Below are 18,600 nucleotides of genomic sequence, written 5' to 3' on the forward strand. Positions count from 1 at the left end.
GGCGGGGCCGAGCCAGGCCAGGGCAGCTCCATGGTGGTGGGGCTGAGCTGGGCCGGTGCAGCTCCACAGCGGAGAAGGCGGGAGCCGAGCCGGGCTGGGGCAGCTCTCTGGCTGAGAAGGCGGGAGCCAAGCTGGGCCAGTGCAGTTCTGCAGCGGGGGAGGCGGGAGCCGAGCCGGGTCAGGGCAGCTACGTGGCGGCGGGGCTGAGTCGGGCCAGGGAAGCTCCGCAGCGGAAGAGGCGGGGACTATGCCGGGCTGGGGCAGCTCTGGCGGCAGGGCTGAGCTGGGCCGGGGCACCTCTATGGCGGGACAAGGGGGAGCCAAACCAGGCCGGGGCCGTTCCCCGGCGAGGGAGGGGGAGCCGAGCCGGGCCGGGGCAGCTCCACAGCGGGGGGGAAGCTGGGCTGAGCTCGCATGGCCCCGAGCCAGTAAATCCCGCGTTCCCGCCATTCTGTTACTGATCGGCAACCTTGTGAAAGTTGCATGTGGATCCTCGCTGTGAACGAAAGTGCAGCCTACAATCCAGTGCGGCTTGTATACGGAGGAAAAATGAAATGTTGCCGACACCCCGGAAGGGTGGCTTATAATCCGTGTGGCTTGTAATGGTGAAATTACTGTATGTACAGTTTTAGGCTGTTAGAGAACTGAAATGACAGTCTTGTTGTGTCATTTATATAGCACTGGCCTGAGAAGTGTGTTGCTTTAGTAATAAGGTAAATTATTATTTATATTTGCAAGAAAATAGAGCAAGGATTAAAATGATAACTGTTTAAAACAGATTCACTTTACTTCCTAGTAGACCTGTTCCTGAAATTCCACAGTTTCCATTTGGATGAGGCTCACGTTGTTGTCCCTAAAAAAACAACAAACACATAACCCCGACCCCCCCAAAAATGAAAAAGAGGAAAAAAACCCAAAAAGAACAACAACAAAAAACCAAACAACAACAACAATAAAAAAAAACAAACCAAGAACCACAACACAGAAGAATATCCAAAATTCCAATTAGAATTATTTGTGTAAATGTTTTACTTCACTAACAGCTTAAAGCAAAAATAGTCAAATGTGTAGCCACTACATGATCCATTGTGTAGCCATTTTGTGGCTACAAAAAATTATCAGTTTGAATAAGGACTTTGTTCAGGCTCAGAACATGGAATATTATTAAAAACCATTTTAAAATTCTTTAAGAAGACCTCCATAAATCCTCTGTTTCTGCTTATCTTAACATGATAGAGCTCAAGAGGTGTTCTCTAACTGCCTACAATGATCAAAACTGAAGAGTTACTTTTTATTTCATTAGTTTTCCTAGAAGAATACGAGCTCTAATACATAAAAAGCCTTGTCCACTGTCACATATATCCCCTGCTCTATCCTTCTAAAATCAGGATTTTTTTGTCCATTTGCCTTTGGACTTCGAACATTCAAACTTTGCGATGCCTTTGGTCCAGGTATTCTTCCAGGATCCTGGATACCCTAAACAGATTAGCTAGAACACTAATTTCTAAACTTCCACAGATCAATTTCTCAACTAATAAAATCCAGTAGTTATCTTCAAAAGAAAACAAACATACCTGTGAAATTCTTGCTGTATTTATTTCAATTACCCTTGCTCACATTTCTATGCATCCCACTGAATAATAAGCAAAGCAACCACCAGTAACATTAATGGAGTAAGGAAGTTGAGAGTTTTCTCACTATTATCCAAGCCTGGTGGTTGACAAAGGCCATTCTGCCATCAAAAGAAGAGTCACCTTCATTACTCAAAAGGCTTTTTATTTTGAATGCCTCAATTAATGAATGACCAAGGAGAAAGACTAGGTGGGTCAACTGGACCTACTGGATCCTCTGAACCTTTTTCACCCTGAAAATATATGGCATTTGAATATAGCAAATTGCATCATGTTTTTAACATGAACTCATATAAAATTAAGTAATAATCTCAACAAATAGAAAGAACAAAAGTATGATTTGTGCAAACAAAAGAATTCTCAGTAGAATACTAAAGCCTGAAGGAAGTCTTGCAACCTGTGCCTATGACATTGGCAATCATGCTGCTGAATCTATACAATTTGGAACCTTTATAGAAAGATACATTTTACATAGACTGAGAGGTTTGAACTCCAGCTTCCAGTGGCTTCTTGGGTGGTAACATCCTTTTTGCATTATGAAACACCAAACAGCTCTTAGGTTTCTATTAACTTACTTTTTAATCTGTCACTGTAGTACCAGAATCTATTGCTTCAAAATACCATCTTTCATTTTTAAATTTCTCTGAATCACTCTTGTGCCAAAGACACAGGAAACAACTCTTCTGCAGCTTATGAGTTTGTTGGTAGTGTATTTGGACCATCATCAGGACTCAAGAAATGAGTAAGATGTCAGAGAGTTAAGCTGCTGATTTCCCTAGCAAAAACTTCCTGTTCCCTAATCTTCCCTTGGAAAAACTTATTCTTGGAATCAAAGTTAGACAATGTGATTATTGCAAGTATTACCTACATTTCTAAACTGAACTCCCATACTTTCCCATGGAAAAATGTTAGGAATACACAAACTGAATTTCATCTTTGTTATAAAAAGAAGCACCAGGTGATTATCGGGAACAGATGTGAAAAAGTCACTTTGTTCCTCATCACCAGCAGCAGAGGAAATGGATTGATGAAAATGAAGCACGAAAATCCAGGCTGCCAATTTTGCCTTTGATATATGACAGACTACATAATCGGAATTACTTATTTTATTTTTCCACACCCTTTGGTCTATTTTATTTAAGAACTGCTGAGTTCTTAAAGACTTCTGTTATTAAGGAAAAAGAATAGCTGGTTTTATGAGGACAAGTACTTTTTAAATGGAAGGAATATTACAATGAAATCTAAGACAACTGTTGCAGCACTAAATGATATTTGTGGCTTAAATTAATGAACCCTGTGAAAATTTAACACATAAAATGTAGTTTGCAATACAAGTTCTCCACTATGCTTAGAGACAAGAAAAAAGACAACAGATATTAACACAAATGGTGTTCAGAGTCACTCCATACACATTTTTAAACTAAAGGCACTGAATACATGCAGCTTATTTAAAAGAGTGATGAATGATTTATCACACATTTTCTTTAAAATGTTTCATTAAGTTATAAAAACATTTGAAAGGCCATTAAAAATTATATGCTGTAATTCAAAAGAGAAAGTAGGAAAATATTTAATAAGGAAGCCAAAGTATACCCATATATATAGCCATATATCCATATACCTTTTTTAAAAAATAAGTAAGAGAACCAGCTGAAGTAAGGAAGTAATGTCCTGACTCTAACAGTGCTGAAGATAACTTTAAAAATGTGGTGTTTAAATATTTCCAGGCCAAATATCACTGTTTCTATATGAAGAAAGCTATTCTGAGAACCTGAAACTATCCAATTAGTACTTCAGTTTATAATTTTTATTATAGACAATTTCAAAGAGCATTGAAAACATAAGGAAAAAGATAAAAATTCACATCTCCATGGCTTGGAGAAAAACAGGTTGTAAAATCCTAATCACATAGGAGTGTGGAAATACGTTTTTGGGGTTTTTTTTCAGGTAATTTATATGTAAGGAAATTTTATCACTGGGAAAAGTTGCCAGAGATGGTACATAATCCCAAATCCCTGTGGTTTGGCTGTTTGAATCGGTTCCCAGAAAAAAAGGGCTAGAGTTAGACTGGATATGAGGCAGAAATTCTTTACTGGTGAGGCATTGGCACGGCCTGCCCAGAGATGTCCCATCCCTGGAAGAATTCAAGGCCAGGTTTGATGGGGCTCCGAGTACGGGGTACACTGGGAGATGTCCTTGGCAGAGGCGTTGGAACTGACACTTAGGATCTTAGCTTTTATACTTTTCATGTATTCGTAATCCTGCGATTCTTTAGTGTGTAACTCCAAACTTCATGTATAGTGTGAGCTACAGCTTTCCCATTTTGGTCCAACAAAACAAGACCTCTCTGGGTCTGGAAATCAAGGACACTTTACTGTTTCAGGTCCTGAGAAATGTAAACAAAATTGACTTGAAGAAGGAAGAAAACTTGGGTAATGAATTCATTACCTGATGCTGTAACTGGAAGATTAACCCCCAACCAAACTTACGAAAGTATGAAAAACCGTGGTCTATTTTTTGGATGTAGACCCCGGTGGGGGTTTCGTCTGTCCTAAATGTAGGCCCTTCAATAAATGTAACCGCTTTTTATTCTCTTAATTTTGTCTGGCCGCTGTTTTCAGGTAGTCGCAAAAGGCATCAGAATGAGATGCTCTTTGTGGTCACAGAACGCTTCAGGCTGGAAGGGGCTGCAGTGGGTGCTCTGGCCCAACCTCCCTCCTCCAGCAGGGCCATCCTGGAGCCCATTGCGAGGAGCGCGTCCCGCGGGTTCCCGGCTGTCTCCAGCCCGGGCTCTCCCCGCTCCCGGCCCGGCCCGCTCGGGGACGCTGCGGCACCGGGAGCCAATGGCAGGCAGGAGCATGGCCCGGGACCGGAAGCGCCACGCGCGCGGTGCTTCCGCTTCCCCTGCTCGCCGGAAGCGCTGCCGCAGCCGGAAGCTCTGCTGCACTTCCCGCTCCCCTGCCGGGCGGCGGGGCTGCTGGCGGCGGCCGGGCTGGAGCCTCCCGCGGGCTGGGTGAGCGGCTGCCGCGCCCGGGAACGGAGGGAGGGTGGGTAGGTGGGCATCTCCCGGCTCCGGTCCGCTCTTGCGTGTCCTGCTGGGAACGAGACTGAGGCCGGCGGTCCTGCGTCCCCTTGGAGGCGGGCGGGAGGGGTGATCTACAGGCACACAGATGCGGCCCAAGCGGAGTAAATAATACTAGTGATTCTGGGCACGCAAGTACCGAAAGTGTACAGGGAGTTTTGACAGTAAAGTACCTGTTTGGATGGTGCAGGACCAGATATGAACGGAGACAAGGTAGCATTGGGGCAAGTGGTGGGATTAGGAGCTGTACAATAACATGAAAATTTGAATTTTTGTTGAAATGTTCCAAGAGAGGAAGCCTGGAGCAGGGTCCAGGCAAAACTGACAGAGTCTAATTTTTGTCACTTAATGTTTTTAAATTAGGCAGGGAAATTCTCTTCTAGATGTTTGAGGGAGTGGCTTTTTCCCAGTGGCACACCCATGTGTCCTGCCACAGTGGAACTTGGGTAATGTCTTCTTGCTTAATACTGGTGTGGAGTTTGTAAACACAGCAAATCCTATTGTCATCAGTTTGTAGGTGGCCGTGTTGGTTTTGTCTCAGTACATACATACCAGCAAAAACAACATGTTCTGTGAGGAGAATGCTTAATGATTTGGCCTGAAATGTATTATGAGTTAAACTTTTGGGCTAAAAATAATTTGATTTTGTTTGTTTAATGATGATTTCAGATTGAAAAAGAACTTGGGTTTTGATAACATTCCTAAAAATTATTTTCTCAACAGTTTCCATATGCATGGATATCACCTGAATCTTAGCAGAGCTTAAATTGTGTGTCAGCTTACCCTAGCCATGAGTGGCTCCAAACCTGATATCCTGTGGGCCCCACACCACGTTGACAGATTCGTTGTGTGTGATTCAGAGCTGAGCCTTTATCACATTGACTCCGCTGTGAGTTCAGAACTCAAGGCAGGGTCCTTGCGGTTGTCGGAGGAAACTACGGCTACATTGCTGTCAATAAATTCGGATACACCGTACATGAAATGTGTGGCTTGGTATCCCAAGTATGATCCTGAATGTCTCCTCGCTGTTGGACAGGCCAATGGCCGAGTGGTACTTACCAGCCTCGGGCAAGATCACAACTCGAAGTCTAAAGATTTGATAGGCAAAGAGTTTGTTCCCAAGCACGCTCGGCAATGCAATACCCTGGCATGGAATCCTCTGGATAGCAATTGGCTCGCTGCTGGGTTAGATAAACATCGGGCTGACTTTTCAGTCCTGATCTGGGATATCAGCAGCAAATATGCCCCAGAGACTGCTGTTGCTACAGAGAAAGTAAGGCTTTCAGCAGGAGATGCGGAAGCAGGCTTGGTGGTAACTAAACCACTCTATGAATTAGGACAGAATGATGCTTGTCTCTCTCTCTGTTGGCTTCCACGGGATCAGAAGCTGCTGTTAGCTGGAATGCATCGAAATTTGGCTATCTTTGATCTTAGGAACACAAGCCAAAAAATATTTGTAAACACCAAGGCTGTTCAAGGAGTGACTGTTGATCCCTATTTCCATGATCGTGTCGCTTCCTTCTATGAAGGTCAGGTTGCCATATGGGATTTAAGAAAGTTTGAAAAGCCTGTTTTGACCCTGACAGAGCAACCAAAACCCTTAACAAAAGTTGCATGGTGTCCAACAAGGACTGGACTGTTAGCTACTTTAACAAGGGATAGTAACATCATTAGACTGTATGACATGCAGCATACTCCCACCCCTATTGGAGATGAAACTGAGCCGACAATAATTGAAAGAAGTGTCCAACCATGTGAAAATTACATTGCTTCATTTGCCTGGCATCCTACAAGTCAGAATCGAATGGTAGTAGTGACTCCGAACAGGACTATGTCTGACTTCACCGTTTTTGAAAGAATTTCTCTTGCTTGGAGCCCAGTGACATCCTTAATGTGGGCTTGTGGACGGCATTTGTATGAGTGTACAGAAGAAGGAAAGGCGAGTTCCTTGGAAAAAGACATAGCAACCAAAATGCGCCTCAGAGCGCTGTCAAGGTATGGTCTTGATACTGAGCAAGTTTGGAGAAATCACCTCCTAGCTGGAAATGAAGATCCTCAGCTGAAATCGCTTTGGTACACTCTGCATTATATCCTTTCTTTTACTGTAGTTCTTGTCCTAAGAACTAAGTCCTTTATATGTAAACCACTCATGTAAAATGCATTGCAATCTTTAAATGCAATACAACATCCTGTAAATACTTTCTATATGTTAACAGGATGTGACTTTAATTTTTTAAAAACATTTTTTGGGAAAAATTAAGCTTCCTATACGTGAAAATACTTATGAAGCAGTATACTGAAGATATGGATCAAAAACTTACAGGAAACAAAGGTCCCTTAGTTTACGCTGGCATTAAATCAATTGTGAAGTCATCTTTGGGTAAGGATGTTCAAACTTTGTTAAGTATTATTGTAGTATGTTTGCAGAGTGATGTCCTCAGGGATTTGTATTTGGCAATTGTTCGAAGAGGCTATGTAAAAATATCAAAACAAAGTATTTCGGTTGGTGTTTTAATAGTGTAAGTTAACAGTGATTTCCAGAGTTTTCAGTGTTCTTGGAAAGTCAGTAATTGTGGAAGCATAGTGTCCTCAGAAGTAAATCTTTGAACTATTTCAAACATTTGAGTTTTGACTATGGCACTACGCATTCTTGCTCCCTGAATAGCTATTGTATTTTTCAAAGCTCCACATCAGGATGTAGCTCTAGAAAGGTGACTTTGCTGTAGTCACTGCTAACGTATTAAGAACATTTGTACAACTACATTTAAATAAGCTGACCTGTTCTGAAATGGTGATCACCTCTGGTTCATCACACTCTGCTTCTCATGCTTGCTGAAATTTTTCATAGTACAATTTATTATTTGAATATTTCTTTCTCTCTTCAGTATATGTCATATTTTTTGCTCCAAGAAGCATAGTTATTAATGAGTCTTCAGTGGTGGGAAAGCTGCTAACATATTGATGCTGGCTGAGAACTAGTAGAACGGGTGCTTGACTGTGTATTATGTATTTTCAGTTTGAATATACTGAGAACTCCTGTCAAATGTAACAAGTGGTAGAAGAAAGAAAAAAGACTGAGGAATATGTGTCAAGCTTAGGTGCATAATTTTTAGCTGATCAAAATAATTTTGTGCATGCTACTCCTTATCATAGAGTTGTAAGCAACGTTAAAATACTAAAAGCTTTTGTACCCTGCTTTATGATTTAAATCAAAGCCTTGTGTTGTGATTGCAACTGAAACTGTGATTTAAGCATAATTTAATTTATTTCCCATTTCTAGGAACAACAGAGAACCTCAGGCACAGCAGGAGTGGATCTGATAGACAGGCAGACATTATTCAATATCTTAGTGAGGAGAGATCTTTGGCTTTGCAGCTCTGTGGGTGGATAAAGAAGGGAACAGACTTAGATGTGGAACCTTTCCTAAATTCATTGGAACAGGAAGGAGACTGGGAGCGAGCTGCTGCTGTAGCACTTTTCAACTTGGACATACGGCGAGCCATACAAATTCTGAATAAAGGGGCTTCCTCAGGAAAAGGTGTGTATTGTGTTTAGTCTTTTATTTTGGCACTGTATCACGTTGTTAACAGAATTATGGATGATAGATGTCTGTTGCATTGTAAAATTGTTACTTGAAACACTTGTATTGAAGCTTGACAAATCCTGATATTTCACTCGTCAGACTACCATATGCCATGCTGTCTATTTAAAATAGATCATATGTTTCAGAATTTCCTACTGATAAATGCACCAGAAAGACATATGTTCAGAACTAGTGGGATTCTTTTTACTTTAATGGAATTGCTGGGGGAAAGAGTGTCTGTGCTTTCCACAGGGAGGGTTCACAGTATAGGCATGCTATTTTCAAATTCAAGAATAAAATTGAGCTTTCTGACAGAATGAATATTTAGATTAAATCGTTTTCGCATTTTTAGGAAACTCTTAGCTTGAAACTTCTGTATAAAATTGTCATCCTCCAGCTAGGTCTGTTAAACAATGGCTGGATATACAATCCTGTCTTTTCACTTCTTGTGGATATGAATTATGATAATGACAGTTTTTTATGATAGCTGTTTCAAAATGCCAAAAGTAGTGTGGTGTTGTTTAAAGAGGCTGTCATGCATGTAGATGCTAACTTAACTGAACAGACACATTTAAAGCAAAATCTATCATATATGATAGTGTTTGCACATTAATTTAGGAAGTGTTAATTCTAGTTAATTCTACTGCATTTTGTGTTGCATCCTGACAAATCATTGTGTTTCAAATGGATGCTTTCATTTACAGTTTTAATGGGATTTTTTTTTTTTAAGTCCTTAATTTGAATAATCTTGTTTCACTGATTGATTTTCATAAATCAGGTGATCTGAACCTTAATGTAGTAGCAATGGCTCTGTCAGGCTACACAGATGAGAAGAACTCACTTTGGAGAGAAATGTGCAGTACTCTAAGACTGCAGTTGAACAATCCCTACTTGTGTGCTATGTTTGCTTTCCTGACGAGTGAGTCTGGTTCATATGATGGTGTTTTGGTGAGTAAATTTCTGTGTTAGGTTAAAATTTCTTAATGCAATAGGAGTTTATAGATACATGCACATATGAAGGGGGAATGCTATATACTGTAAGAATGAATCAAATTAAAACTTATTCTTTTATCCTAGTACTGGCAAATAGCATTTCTTTCTGCAAAAGAGACATCTCATTTTGGTGGATGTTATGTTAGTGACTAAATCGTGCATGAATGGCCAAAATACCAATTAAAGTTAACACATTTTTTTAGAGAAATTTTATTTTTAGCATGGAGTTATTAAACCTCCAGAAATACATTTCAAAATAATGTAAGCAGTGGGAAGAAACAGAAGAGAGATTAATAATGGAATTGCAAAAAGCAGACTAAATGCCGGAGAGTTTGCAGAACTTTCATCAAGCTATATTTGCATCGAACTGTATTTTATTTTCCCTTGCTTACTTGTTAAAATTCACGTTGTTGAAACAGTAAATAAAGTAGTTCCAGATCTTCTGAAAACTGATACAGAAATGCCATTTAAAGGGCAAACTAAATATTTAATGGTGAGATACTTTGAGCCTTTGGAGGAGTTAATGGACTTGATTCCTGGTTAGAGAGCAATAGAAATACTTGATTCGGCAGGAATTATTAAGCCTGGGAGAAGACTCCTGTAATGCAGCAGAGTAATTGGTCCAAAGCTGTTGAAAGTGAAGTTTCATAATTTGATGCTCTTAGGGTAATGAAAAATAAAAAGTAAGAATCTTAGAGGAGACAAACTGGAATTTTTTGTCTGTCTTTGAGAGAGAGTATTGTTGTTCTCTGGATGTTGGGTAGTAATTTTATAGATTTTTTTTTATTGATGAGCTGTCAACTCACACATAAGGTCCTGTTTATTTGGTTTTAATTTTAATTTTTCCTTCAGTGAGATCTGTTGAAGTCTGCATGAAAGATTTTGCCAAGCACATCTTGTTTGGGCAATGTCAGTTGCAATTTCTAATCTGAGAATATCAGAAGATAAAATATGGGCATAGCTAAGTGTGAGAATTAATATGGAGAGTATTTTTTCTTCAGTGTCACATCTAGTAAAATGTTTAAAAAGTAGAAAGTAAATGTAGATACACTGCTGAATCTTAAGTTTTAATATAATATGCTTCTGGGAAATTAATTCTGGATGTTTAGTTTTTGTTTGCTTGAGTTGTTTTGTTTGCTTTGTTAACTTTTGTTTGCAGTATAAGGAAGTAATGGTGTGGTTAGGCTAGTTATTTTGTAAATACAGTAAATGGAACTTGGTTTGTATTTTCTTCCGCCTGTGACTTGGTGGAACTCCTGGCTATACATGCTGGAAGCACTAAGTCCTCTACAGGACTTGCAAAGTTTATTTTTGTAGTGTTTCATAAATTGTGTATGATGTGTTGTACCAGGCTTTCCCAATAGATTGTTCCCATACCTGCAGTCTTCCTCTGATACCTGTATCTGAGGACAAACAAGTAAGCTGATATTTAGAGTTAGCCTTCTCCAGATGTGACATTTTCTTTGTACACAATCCATTTAATTGTATTAGTTAGACAGTAGTGAAAGTGTTCTGATTTTCACAATGTGTTGGAAAAATGGAAACGTGTATCTGATGTTAGTATTCCCATTTTTCTTTCTAAAGTATGAAAATAACGTAGCTGTACGAGACAGAGTGGCATTTGCTTGCAAGTTCCTCAATGATGCTCAGGTAAGTTTGTGGTTGCACATTTAAACAAACTTTTAAATTGGGTTTTATTCAGGGGCAGAAGAAACTGGGGTAGAGGGGTGAACAGTGGAAATAACGAGTCATGAGTGATTTGTGTTTTCTTATCACAGTAGTATTAAAGGTATGGTATAATCTGGTTTTTAGTTTGTACTTTCAGCTTAATTTTTTATTCAGTTTTTGGTTGGTTTAGGGCCTTTATTGGTTTTGTGGTTTTGGAGGTTTTTGTGAGTATTCATTATATGATAGTTCAAATGCAGTTGCATTAAGTGTATGCCTGTTTTACTGGAGAGTATTTCTATTTATTCTGAATTTATTTACAGATGTTAATGTTCACTCAAATTATGGTTTGGTTTAGCAGCAAAAGTGTTCTATTTTAAATTTACGAAAGTATTCTAAGAATATGTAACTCTCTCCTTGCATTTTCTATCAGGAAGCTTAAAGTTTGTTTATAAACACTTGATTTCATGCAGTGTCATACAATGTGGTAATTTAACTTTTCCTGCATAACATCCAATAAGCAATGCATTCTTTTAACAGCAGATGCTGTTTTTTACAGTATTTATATATTTCTTCATATGTATTTTTTATAGCTCAACAGGTTTATTGAAAAGCTGACAAATGAAATGAAAGAGGCTGGGAATTTGGAGGGAATACTGTTAACAGGGCTGACAAAAGATGGAGTTGACTTGATGGAGAGTTATGTTGACAGAACTGGAGACGTCCAGACAGCAAGCTATTGCATGCTCCAGGTTAGTGTTTCACTGCAAAACAAATTTTATGGAGGAAAACTAAATGTAGTTTCTTTATCAAGGTAGTGTTGAATCTTGTGAACTGAAAAGTATTTTCTGTGTTAAACTGGGATAATTGGTTATTTGGGGTTTTTTTTGTGGAGTCACCTGAAACTCAGTGGTAACTGGTAAGTATGTGTCTTCACACTCTCTGGTTGAGCTAGATTGAGGAGATAGTAGGGGAAGGAGACAAAAGAAAATTGTAGTCCTTTTCACTAGGTGAACTGGGAACACTCATTTATCTGCTTATTGCTGGTGTGTTTCCTGACATTTTCCTTTTTTTTTTTGCTTTAAGGATTTTGGTAGAGGACAAAAGTGAGGTTTCTTGTTTGTTTGTTTGTAGGCTTTGAGTTTGTTTGGTTTTTTCTAATAATGGACTTACCTTGGCCCTTACACAGTAATAGCTATTGCTGGTGGTGTATTTAATTGCATATGCAATCATGACAGTGATACAGATGTGATATGTGACAGAGCTTTCAAATCCTTCACCTCACAGATAGGCATTTTAGGAGGACAAGTATTTTCAACCAGAGAGAAACTGAAGAATATCACACTCACAATTAAACAGAAAATTCATCTTCTTCAGGATGTACTGTTTCTTGTAGTACACTTCTTTTGAAAAACTGAGTAATATGTATTGTGTGTCTTTAATGTGTGTCTGACATTTTTTCTTGCCTATGTTAGGGTTCTCCATCAGATGTACTTAAGGATGAAAGGGTTCAGTACTGGATTGAGAACTACAGGAATCTCTTAGATGCTTGGAGGTTTTGGCATAAACGTGCAGAATTTGATATCCACAGGAGTAAGCTGGATCCCAGCTCAAAGCCTTTAGCCCAGGTAAATATAAATCATATAAATTATATGAAATATGACCAGTTCAGAAAGGAACATGACATGGTACTTCTGTAAAAAAAAAATCCTTGTTGGCCATATCTTGGTTTTCATGAGGATTTATGTGTAAAAGAAAGATTTCAACCTAGTCTGCCATAGAAAGGAGGTGTCACTTTGTTTTTCAAGTAATAGGTCTTTCAGAAACTGTAACCTATTAACACTTTTCTTCTGAGGAAACTGGAAAGTCATTAGATTTTTTTCTCTCACATGCTGAAAAATGAAATCAGAGATGTATCAGCCATCTGAATTCAATGTCAGGGTGAGACTGATGCTGAAACCATGGAACTAGTTCAAATTGCTTTTGTTTTAATTGAAAAAAACTTCAAAGCTGTTTTAAAGCCCTTGAACCTGAAACTAAAGCAACAACTTTTATTATCAGTTCTGAACATACACCAAAAACTAACACCCTGCCCAAATGCTATCTTCTTAACATCTGGTGGCAGTTTCAGCTAACATGGTCTTACCATGGCACCTTTTACTCTCTCATGTCTGCTAAGTATGTTCATTACAAGCTTTAGGGCCTGAGAGTTTCTGAGGAAAGCTGGGTTTAAATTCATTTATCAGTCACAGATGTTTAAGCAGAGTTTTTCCAAGCACGAGGGAGTTGAGTTTACTACTGCTTCCTTATGTTGTTAACATAAATAGCCCTAAAGAATTTAAAATATGTGCTCCTTGGTGTCAAGTCACAACTTGTAACAGAAGGATAAATAATATTAGGATAATCCTTATGTTGGGGATTGTAGTGTGAGTCATCTGACTGTAAGGAGGGAGAGACCAAACTATATAGTAAATAGAGTAAACCTAATTTCTTCCATTACTGAAGATACAGCTTTTATTATCTTAAATATTATCTTTCAGAATTTTAGCAATTGTGCATGTTTTTATGTCCTTTTGAGGTTAGTGAGCATCATTAAGACCTACTGCTCAGGGCTGTGTGCCTCGTCTATAAGCCAAGATGTTAAGAACGCCTTCACAAGTAGCCTTGGCTTTCCAGGGCACTCTCTAGAATATCTGGTAAATAAATGTTAATTAGCTTGAATGGATTCACTCACAGGTGTAGCGAAAGTGGAAACAAACCAAAAAATTAATGGGCATTTGTTCTCTTTAGGTGTTTGTGAGTTGCAATTTCTGTGGAAAATCAATCTCTTACAGCTGTTCAGCTATTCCTCATCAGGGGCGAGGTTTTAGCCAGTATGGAGTCAGCGGTTCACCAACCAAGTCAAAAGTTACGAGCTGTCCTGGTTGCCGTAAGCCCCTTCCCCGCTGTGCACTTTGCTTGATAAATATGGGAACACCAGTTTCCAGCTGTCCAGGTATGACACAGTGGGTTTAGTTACTTAGCTGCAGGACTAGTTAGAGGCCAAATTAGCAGCTCCTATTGAAAGATCTTCTGTTGCACTTTTTTCTTCTATTTATACTCATCATTTTGAATGGAGAAGGACCATAACTGAGAACTTCTTTACATCCCATCTAATTTTGTCATGAAACCTTTGTTTGAATTCTTAAGGATCAGACAGTATGTGTAGTTGCTTGGTTCTGGCAGTTTTCCTTGAGATTGTCAGTCAAATTCTATGGTTAGACTGATGTAAAGATCCAGGTATTATGGGGATCAGTATTGTGAGCTTTACAACTGAAAGCAATGGGGAGTGTGTTTTCTTGAGATGAACTGTAGGCATGCTACACAAGTCTTTGAATGTAAATGAATTAATTTTTAGCTGGAAGAGGAAGAGGGGTGTGGTGTAGTTTCTGTTACTAATTATGAAAGAAAGCATGGGTCGTGCTGTCACAGCTAAGTGGTATTATGACCAGAATAGTTTGGTTCTAAATGCCTTTGGCTCGGCATTATATAATGTCTAAACAAAAAGGATTTTAACCATATTTTTAAGTCAGTCTTATTACAGAACCATGAGCAGCTGTACAGTTGTCATGTTTATTTACCTCTTCTCATTCTTTTGCTGATGTTTGTTATGGCTTCTATATTGTATTTGTTCCAACTCATAACTTAGATTTTGTTGATTGTTGTTCTAAAGCAGAAGATTTCATGTGCAGAACAGGCCCGTAATTCACTCAACATAAATCAATCAACAAGGCATAAATCAACATTGATGGAGATTCTGTCTGTAAAATTTGTTCAGTAGGCAAGTTTAGCATATCCATAAGATGTGAAACAACAGCTTAGCAGTCTAATTATTTTCTGGTATTCTTCCAGGTCTTAATATTTTTACTGACGTCTATTTTAAAATCAGGATGCTTTTTTACATCAGAATTATTCAGAGTTATTTTAATGGTGTTGCTGGGACTGAAATATAAATGAAGTGTAATGATTTACAGCCATATTTGTGGGGGTGGGTTTCCCTCTTGACAGGAGGATCCAAGTCAGATGAAAAAGTGGATCTTAGCAAAGACAAGAAGTTAGCCCAGTTCAACAACTGGTTTACTTGGTGTCACAACTGTAGGCATGGTGGACATGCTGGTCATATGCTGAGCTGGTTCAGGTAAGTTGATGTTAAATTTTTTTTATTTCACATGTGTGTTCTGCACTGAGTAGAACATGTCTCCTTCCCCGTATCTATCATTATAAAGTTTAAATAATAAAACTGAACTATAATACTGAGTTTTTCTGAGATACTACATCTCTGCACATAGTTAAATTATAGTAAAAGTATAATTGCAGAATTATTTTACTGTTTTTTCTTTTTTTGGCTGTTGCTATTTAGGGACCATACCGAGTGCCCAGTTTCTGCCTGCTCTTGTAAATGTATGCAGCTGGATACAACAGGGAATCTCGTTCCAGCAGAGACTGTACAGGCATAATACTGTTAGAAAATGTTTGGCTCTCTAATGGATGGCCATCATAGTCCAAGCAGATATTTTAGACAAAGGTAATTTGTGACTTACTGTGAAAAAATAAATTGCTATCAAACTAGTAAAATGATGTGTGTATGACTGTGCTTGTTAGAAACAGGTATTCCTGAAGTGAGCCTCTAAGCAGTGCATGACCCTTATTCAGGGGACTGGAAAAAAGCACTCCTGGAATTGTGGACTCTTTGGATTTGCTAAAATCCAAAGAAGACTTCTATTAAAAAAGGTTTCAGGATAATGCTGATTGGTCCCAAAGCTGAATTTATATGCTGTGAAAGCAGACCTTCAAAATAAACACTTGAAAAGAAGATGGCAAAGTGATGCTGTAGATTTCTCTGTTCATTGTTTGATCGCTCTCTTGTATGCAAATGATTGTTTGTTTCCTTGTAAGTTTATTCAAAGTGTCAATGCTAACTGTCTTCTAAATTTTTATTTTAAAGAAAAATCCATTTCTTTCTGTTCCCAGGTTTTGTTGGTAGTAGAGCAACATCTTGGCAATTCAAGTTCTTACTTAACTAGGCTATATATCTAGCTGATGCAAATTTTAATGCTATAGGAGTTTGGGTGTTTTCTCTCCTAGCAATGACTGTATCCTAGAGTTCGTTCCCCAAGAAGTCATGTTTCAGTGCAGAGTGCAGGGAAACTATAGGAGGTTGTATCTGATAAATTTTTAAGTTAGTACTGTGAAGATCTGAAATCTCAAGGACTAGAGACTTGTAAATATGTAAGTTTTAAACTACGTGCTGAGTTTTGACTACAAAAATATTTGAAGACTTTGAGATAATCAGCATTTCCCTGTACTTCTGAAATACACTGGGAAGTGTGGAATCAACCTGTAAAAATCCTGCTTCTGGTCTCTAGTGGACACCCATCTGCTCCCAATTTTAAGCAGTTGATCAGAGTACTTCTAGATGTATTACCAGCTGGAATTAAGATTATTTATTAACTTCAGAGAGTGCCAATGATATTTTGCTAATACTAGGAGCTAATTGGTATTGTTGTCCTTGACTTTGTAGGCAACAAAATTCACACAAATTAGGGAAAAAAACCAAACCTGTTTTAAGGTATGTGATAATAACATCAGTTTACTTGGTGTGTGTTTATTTACGGTATATGAGTTACTCAACACTTGTGTGCTATGAAATACTAAATAGAATGCTAGCAATAAACTGGTACTGTTTGCCAGGACTGTGAAAATTGGTGTTTTAAAGAGAATATATTGTAATATACCATTAGTTCTATGTGCTCTAGTGTAGTTTCAAGAAGATAAAATATGGAAATGTTTTCTGTGGATGTACAAGATTACGTTCAGGACTTTGGGTTATATTTTCTGAGTTAGCATTAATGCTGTAATACATCTGCTGCAATTATTTTGATCTAAAATTGGCACAGGTTTTTTTAAAGTTAAAAATCTAAGAGGTACTTGATATTTCTAGGCATGGGAGAGCAGTTCCTTTTTTTTCCTCTTTCTAGAATATTTATTTCTCTTTCCGGTATTTTTGCACACTTCACATTGCTGTTGAAGAGCTCTTCAAAATGTTCTCCATTTATAAATGTAAACTGGGGCTTACAGTGTGATACCCTATTTATATAAATACAGGCAATAAAGGTTTTGGTTTATGTAAATGAGGATTGGTAAGTGTTAAGTGTTTGGTTTTTATTCTTGTGTAGTACCATTTAGTAAATTTTCCTGATAATTTCCATGTAGCATCTCATTTTCTCATGTTAAGAAAATTAATTTGTAACATTTTCACGTTGACTATACCTGTGTGTGTCAAATTTTATCACCAAGTTAAATTACATGCTCACTTTAATACTCACATCTTTGCAATGATTGTGCGTATTCTGATGCTATGAGTTTTGGCTGTTACAATTAGTAATCAGGCTTTCAAGTCAGTAGTTACACTACTTGCAAAATTTACAAAGAGCTGTATGTTTTTTAATTACCAGATTTTTTTTCCTTGTTTTGTTTCTAAATTAATAAAACCCATTTTTTGGGTGATTTCTTTTTTTCTAATGAAAAGTATAGCTATGCCCGTTTTATTAGCTGCAGTTATTTTTTTGTTTACTATTGCCTGGTAAATCTCAGCTAAACTCTGCTGGTGTGTTCAAACTTTCCCTCACGAGCCCTCATACCCCAGGCTGGTCTCTGAAGTGCTAAAGCCATCTAGTGGCAGGCTGCTCCACTTGGTATGGGTGGTGTGGGTAACTACATAACATCTTAAGAGACTATATATGCACACACAAATACCAATTTTCTAAAGCAGAACAGAACAAAAGAGTTTTAAATGGTAGGAAAACATGCATGCAATTATTAAGAATGACATTTGGTTCTATTGAGCACTTAAACAGAGTGGTGATAGACAGGGCATGGTATTGTGCCACTTGGACCTTGTGTTCTGTTTCCTGTACAAGACTGCTTCCTGCTTCAGAAGGCCTTCCCAGTGAGAGCAACTGTGTCACTATCTGTCTTCAAGGTGGGGAGGGAGGAAAAAATAGTTCCTCTATTAACTTGATCATCCCTCCAGTTTGTAGTGAGTTCAAAGTCCTAAGTTTTTGAAACAGACTCCTCGGCTGAAAATTGAGATATCTATAAACAAGCACAAAGCTACAGTCTTATTAAGGCACTAAATCTAACTACTAAATGTGAAACCTGTTTATACAAAAGTTTAATGAACATGGCTGTGGTTTACTTAACATACTTTGAAATACTTAATTAATTCCCAGAGAGTATTTCCAAAGTTCAATTTTACTTTAAATATGTTACCTCAATTGATGCAAAAATTTTTGCTAGGTGTTGTAAATAGCTTAGATAGTAACAAAATTGGGGACTGTTGGACGTTCCTGTGGCTAAGCACCATGACAAGCTGTCTGAATCCTGGTACTGCTGCTTGGACTCCAACCAAGAATGAAGGCTGTGATGGGACTTCAATATGTGCCTGAAGTCCTCAAGCCTAATTAGACATCTTCCAACTGTTTAGCTTCTTGCAAAGGCAAGAAGCTCATACTCTTTTAAATTTATCTGTGTCAGGTAAAATGAACAGGAGTCGTCACATATCACTGAAAATAGCACTCTGTAACATTTAATGCCGACACAAACGG

General features: G+C 38.3%; 1 protein-coding gene across 2 annotated transcripts; it reads left to right on the plus strand.

The window, feature by feature from the left end:
• Positions 1-4,555: 4,555 nt before the first annotated feature.
• MIOS (meiosis regulator for oocyte development) lies at positions 4,556-17,500 on the plus strand. 2 transcript variants are annotated; one of them, XM_033071144.2, is made up of 11 exons: positions 4,556-4,644; positions 5,437-6,800; positions 6,995-7,093; positions 7,994-8,251; positions 9,075-9,244; positions 10,874-10,939; positions 11,548-11,706; positions 12,430-12,582; positions 13,745-13,949; positions 15,002-15,131; positions 15,354-17,500. In XM_033071144.2, exons 2-11 carry the CDS (start codon positions 5,504-5,506, stop codon positions 15,448-15,450), a joined length of 2,634 nt encoding a protein of 877 aa, XP_032927035.1. In that variant the 5' UTR covers positions 4,556-4,644; positions 5,437-5,503; the 3' UTR covers positions 15,451-17,500. The 2 variants fall into 2 exon arrangements, with proteins under 2 accessions (XP_032927035.1, XP_032927045.1); XM_033071154.2 differs by lacking the exons at positions 15,002-15,131; positions 15,354-17,500 and having other exon boundaries at positions 13,789-13,919.
• Positions 17,501-18,600: the final 1,100 nt, after the last annotated feature.

Source organism: Catharus ustulatus, chromosome 1, assembly GCF_009819885.2.
Source record: "Catharus ustulatus isolate bCatUst1 chromosome 1, bCatUst1.pri.v2, whole genome shotgun sequence".
Lineage (NCBI taxonomy): Eukaryota > Metazoa > Chordata > Aves > Passeriformes > Turdidae > Catharus > Catharus ustulatus.

Bases quoted from the DNA above. Each gene is read 5' to 3' on its own strand.
- MIOS (XM_033071144.2), top strand. From the start codon at position 5,504: ATGAGTGGCTCCAAACCTGATATCCTGTGGGCCCCACACCACGTTGAC. The intron at 7,094-7,993 runs GTAAGGATGTTC...TCCCATTTCTAG, and splicing joins AATTGTGAAGTCATCTTTGG to GAACAACAGAGAACCTCAGG. The intron at 9,245-10,873 runs GTGAGTAAATTT...TTCTTTCTAAAG, and splicing joins GTTCATATGATGGTGTTTTG to TATGAAAATAACGTAGCTGT.